General features: G+C 49.3%; 1 protein-coding gene across 1 annotated transcript in view; it reads right to left on the minus strand.

Moving 5' to 3' along the window:
- The window catches only part of FOXK2 (forkhead box K2), a 51,749-nt gene extending 46,042 nt beyond the window's left edge, over positions 1-5,707 (minus strand). Inside the window, exon 1 of the mRNA XM_015098889.4 lies at positions 5,162-5,707. Within this exon, the coding sequence (XP_014954375.2) occupies positions 5,162-5,574 (413 nt within the window). The 5' untranslated portion in view covers positions 5,575-5,707. The remainder of the gene's footprint in view (positions 1-5,161) is intronic.
- Positions 5,708-6,000: the final 293 nt, after the last annotated feature.

Here is a 6,000-nt window from a genome sequence, read left to right on the forward strand (position 1 = left end):
GCCTGGCTTTATCTTCAGGTCCTGGTGGGGAAAGACAACTTTTCTTGGCTAAAGAAATTTCAAACTTTGCTCACTACTCCCAGAGGCCTTTCATCGATCTACTGCGTGCACGTGTGTGGAGCTATGAGCAAGTTGGAGAGTGCTGGCCCCTTGAGGACATTTTCACCAAGTCACATTTCCTGGGACATTAGATCTCCACAGGCCCCTCCATACCAGGACACTGTGATAAAATACAAGCAGCCCCTGATGTCTAGCAAGGGCAAGGGCACCGGCCTGGTGCCAATTATGCCACACAAGGTCAGTTATTATCCCTGTTAAAAGTAAGGAAACTAAAACAGGTTAAGTAGCAGGGCTGGAATCGGACTCCAGTCTGCCCAGCCCCAGTGCCCATTCTTGCTTCCTCCTGATACGACTGGCTGCACACAAATGACCACTACAGGTGACAGGTCCCATCAGGGAGCCCTGTTTCTCAAAATGTGTTAGAAATTCAAACTATTTAAAAGTCAAAAGCTACTCCTTAAGTAAACATTTTAAATGAACAGAGTTCTACCACTACAAAACTTACTAAGCACTAGTAAAGTACATGGGCGGAGGAGCCTGGTAGGCTGCAGTCCATGGGGTTGCTAAGAGTCAGACACGACTAAGCGACTTCACTTTCACCCTTCACTTCCATGCACTGGAGAAGGAAATGGCAACCCACTCCAGTATTCTTGTCTGGAGAATCCCAGGGATGGGGGAGCCTGGTGGGCTGCTGTCTATGGGGTCGCACAGAGTCGGACATGACTGAAGTGACTTAGCAGCAGCAGCAGCAAAGTACAAGTAAGCTGGTTATTGGGTTATTTTTAACATAGTAAAGAAAGTTTTATGCTAAAATGGCTGCACTATGCTCCCAATGTCTACAAATCAGGGATAATAGAAATGTATCTCAATTTGCCAAATGAATAAACATTGTAGCTTTAAAAAAATACATAGTGGCTCTTAAAAGCAACTAATTTGTACACTGAGCACTAAAGTCCAAAGCACCTCTGCTCTGTCATGGATTTGCCATTACGTGTTGCCCACTTCTGGGGAGCCCAGCAATCCAGGGCGGCACCTCTTAGCTCTGCCCACAAGCTGATCAGATAAAATGAAGGTGTTTCAGCCAGTCTGGCAGCCCTGAGACAAGAAAACATGCCAGATCTCACTAATGGCTCTGCTTAGGTCTCCAAAGAAGACATCCTCATTTTATCATCTCCTACTGGGCACTCTATTCTGCTTCTAACCCTCATCTCACCTCTGTCCTTACAACATCTATGCCCTGCCCACAACCACTTCTTATACCTCCACTCTCTCCCTCTCCTTCCCCCAGGAGGTCACACCCTGTCTCCTTCCTCACCCTCCAAAACACCCTGGTGACGGAGGGTGATGTGCGAGGCACTGTTCCTTTCCCACTGCGCTCCTCTCTCGGCACTCCCTTCCTACTTCCCTCTTTCAGGGACTGGTATTCTCTGGGAACCTTCATTCTGCCCAATCCCTACCATCTAAGCAGGTCAGAGTCCCTGTGAGTCCCTTCAGTTTCTTTCCTGGGAGTCTTCACCTGCACGGCTCCAGAAGCCACTGTTTACTCAGTTCTCTCCCATCCTCACCTAAGAGGAAGCTCTCTGTGATTTAATGAGAAAGTCTTCAAGTGTGACATTACCAAACTTCATCTGCAAGTTAAAACATGCCACATAAGAAAGAGGAGGTGGTGGTGTACCACCAACTGATAGGCAGTTAATGCAGCATAGAAACAGGGTCACTTTTCTAAATAGGTACAATGGCAATTCTGCATGTTAAGTTTCTCTGGGCAATAGTAAATTCAACTTGCTCTATTTATAAGTCTGGCTATTAGATATTTAGGATCTTACTGATTAAAAAATACATCAAATTCACTTGACATTTCAAAGTACACACAACTGTTAAAGAGTTGCTCATTTTTATTTATCAGTTCTACTCAGTTTGCTACCAGGGCGACAAGAAGAGCAACAACAGCAAACCCAGACTCTCCTGCCTAACAGATCTTCCTAGAACACCTTACTACTCACTCAGGTGCCAGACCAGGTCCTTCGACAAACAGGGATCTTGTTCCTCAAACAAACAAACAAAAAAAAACATTCTTCATTCTCTCGCTGACCACCGTGAAAATGCTCCCCCACCAGGCCTAGGCAACTTCACACTCCACAAACCTGTCCCCAGAATCCTTTCTAGCCTGAGTTCTACCTCTCCAGCACTAGGCAGCTGGCCCCAGTCACACCTGCAAGGCCACTCCACTTGCCCACTTCAGGAACCTGGCCCAGAGCTCCACAGACAACCCCCTCTCCCAGTCCCAATAAGAGCTGAACTTCCAACAAGTCAGATACTCCTGGGGAGGAAAACATTGCATTTCTGAATACCCAGCCCTGCATACTTGGTTACAAATTAAGGATTTTGGGAAATTACTTGTTTTCTGGAAAACCACACGCTTGCAACTCTTCATGTGTTCAGCCTACCCCCTACCGCCAACACACCCACTCACACACCAGTCCACACTATGTACTGAACTTACAAACACCATGGAGAAGGTGCTTGTACTTAGATCTTATCCAAATCATTTAAAATACTCATGACAGCCAACACACAGGATCACAGGCCTTATCTTCCTCTATTCCTCCCAAATTAATATTCAGTATTTTAATAAAATAGTGAACCATACTTTAAGTCTAAACTGCTTATGTACTCTTCTAAATTCTCTGTATATAAACTTTGAATACCATAAAGTGCAAATTCATTTTAAAGATGGAATAAAATTATTATTCAAATTAGAGGCCATCCAGAGATTGTCATATTTTTAAAACTCCTCAGTGACTTTTCAATCCAGTAAGCAAGTCTGAAATAAGCAGTAAGAATATTTCAACCTCTGGGGACTTCCCTAGTGATTCAGTGGTTAAGACTCCAAATTTCCACTGCAGGGGGTACGGGTTCGACCCCTGGTCAGGGGAAACTAAGATCACTGCATACCTAGTCACTCTAAGTTACAGGTGCTTTCAAATGAATACAATTTGATTTTTCAATGTTAAAAAGAACTTAGAACATAAAACTGAGTTTAACTGAAAAAAAAATTTTTTTTTAACAGTTTGTCTGCATTTGGCTAGCACCAATCATCTTCACAGTTTCTTCCATTAACCTGTACCTGTTATCCCTCACACTAACAATTCAGAAATAAAGTGAAGTGAAAGTCGCTCAGTCGTGTCTGACTCTTTGTGACCCCATGGACTGTATAGTCCATGGAATTCTCCAGGCCAGAATACTGGAGTGGGTAGCCTTTCCCTTCTCCAGGGGATTTTCCAACCCAGGAATCAAACCCAGGTCTCCCTCATTGCAGGCGGATTTTTTACCAACTGAACTATGAGGGAAGCCCCAACAATTTAGAAATAATGTCTTACAAAAAGGGAGGTACTGCAAAATCCTAACAGCTATCTACTCATCTCACACTATAAAAATGCCAAAACCCCTTTCATGAAAAAACCCACTCCCCTCTGTCAGTATGGGCACAGGTTCCCAGGGCCATAAGAAGTCCAGGGCGTGTAGCAGCCTGGGTGGCCCAAGGACTCTTCCCTGTGCAAGAGCAGGAGATGAAGGCCAGAGGCCTGGCCTCTACTCCACTGCCTTTCTTAATCATCTCATTTAAAGGCTCACTCCACCCCTCAAAAGTCTGAATTCTGCCTCCTCACAGAAAGTCCTTGTATTGCATGTTTGGTATGTCAACACAAGTAAATGGTTCTGGTTGAATGGCAAAAATACAATTTTCTTTAAAAATCTCAAACTTCTCAGAGTAAAATTATAATAATACTCTTTGTTATGACACCAAGTTATTTGCAAAAAACAAACTGCCTAACTAAGCAGCAGCTGTCAGATCTCTATCATTGATTTCAGGTGCTCTATAGAATAAATACACACAAACAGCATTCTGGTTTGAAAAATAACATTATTTGAAACATTCCCATCAAGGTTTAAAGAATTAGCTGGTACAGCTTTCCAGGCTAAGCAGTAACAGCACACGTGTACAAAAGTCAAGGAATAAAGAAAGCAACAAATCTTACCCCATCTCCAACAACCAAAAGCAGTCAAAAATTTCAGTTTGTGGAAGAAGGTTCTACTTATAAACAATCTCGAAGTCCCTGAAGAATAATTACCATTTCCTAGACAGCAAGTTTGTTTTTCAAGTAGACTAAAGGCTAACGTCACAGAATCAGAGAACCAAGCTAAAATGCTCTGTAGTGGGACTGATAGTTCCCCACGAAGCTCACTTAATTACATTCTATATGACCTTATAATAATCTCTAAGTAATTAAATGATTTTCCAAAAAGTTATGTTGAAAGTACCTAGTTTTCCCAAAAATTTAGGGTTCAGAGCACAGATTTTAAAATTCATCATGCTTCAAGAGCTTTCACTTTCTAGGCTACAAAGATACACAATAAGAAAAATAAGTCCTTGGCAGCTTAAGAAACACAGGCTTGAAATAATACACTACTGAAAACAGGTAAAACAAAAAGTAACAGATAATCCATCATCAGTCAAAAACATACAGATTTTTGTTTTGGGCAGTTCCACCACCCAGACCAACGTTTCTAATCCACACTACCTAACATGCTAGTTATGAAAAATATTGTGCATACTCTCAGAACTGCACAGAGAACCCCAGAAAACCTCAGCCCACGTGGACAGCTGCCTGAGCCTCCAGCTTTGGGAAGGCGAGGGTGGGGGGTCCCGGGCTGGCAATGTAGTCTGCGTTTTGGTCGTGGGTACTAAGGATGAAGCCGGGACACTGGGGTCATGGAATGGGATCCTGCCAGGATGATGGAGTCAGGGTCTTAGTGTGATCATAGGGAAGAACAAGGCCAGACATCGAGATCCAGGTCCTGGTTGTGGGAGAACGGACAAGGGCTCGGGGTCGAAATGAGGTTTGGAGTCTCTGGGTTCTGACTGTGCCCTATTCGTGGCTAGGACTAGGCGAGGTTCGCTGGCGGGGGGCTGAGTCCCTCCTGGTAGTGGGTAGGGGTAGGGATCGTGGGTCAGAGCGGATTGAGAGTCGGTTGTCGGAGTCCGAGTCCCGCCGGTCAGGCCGCACCCCTGCCTGCGCCCCCAGGCCCTGGCCCCACTCACACGCGCGGCAGCTGCAGCGGCGGCGCCCCGCGCCTTTGGAACACCCCGTCCACGAACACGCCGTTCTTGCCGAGGCAGCGCAAGTAGAAGTCGCCGCCCGCGTCGGGCCCGGGCTGCGCCGACGGCTCCGGGGCCGCCCCGCCATGGCCGCCGCCGCCCGGGGGCGTGAAGATCTCGAGGTGGCGCCGCGAGATGAAGCTCGAGTGGCCCATGCTCACGTCCACCGAGCCCTGCGACGAGTTGCGCCCGATGGTCACCGAGCGCTTCTTCATCAGGTACTCGAACTCGCGGCCCTCGAGGCGCGCCACGGCCCAGCCGCCCGGCGGCGACCCGCCGCCCGCGCCCCCGCCACCCCCGGCCCCGCCGCCCGCGGGAGGCCCCCCCGCGCCCGGGAGCGCCGCGGCCGCCGCCATGGGCCTGCGAGGGCCCGGGCCGCCTTCCGCCGCCGCCACGGAGCTGAGGGCCGAGCGAGGCCGCCGGCCGGCGAGCGACGAGCGGCGGCGAGGGGCGGGACACGCGCGGCGCGCCGCGGGCCGGCGCCGGGCCGGTGACTGACGGCCGCGGCCGCCTATAGGGGCGGTGCACGGCAGTGGGGCTACCGGCAGCCGACCAATAGCGAGGCACGCCGGCAGTGCGCTTGCACGTCGGCCGCGGCGCCCGACGCAGGCGCGGCCCCGGGCGGCCTGGAAAACCCGAGATGGAGGAGGGAGGCCGCGGAGCCGACGCGCGGCACCACTGCGCGCAGTGCCGCGCGTGGGGCGGGGGCGGGAGCCGGGCTGGGGTCAAGGTCGGCGCGGGCAAGCGGCGGGGGCCTGCATGCGCCTCACCCGGCCCAGCGC

Source organism: Ovis aries, chromosome 11 (assembly GCF_016772045.2).
Source record: "Ovis aries strain OAR_USU_Benz2616 breed Rambouillet chromosome 11, ARS-UI_Ramb_v3.0, whole genome shotgun sequence".
NCBI lineage: Eukaryota > Metazoa > Chordata > Mammalia > Artiodactyla > Bovidae > Ovis > Ovis aries.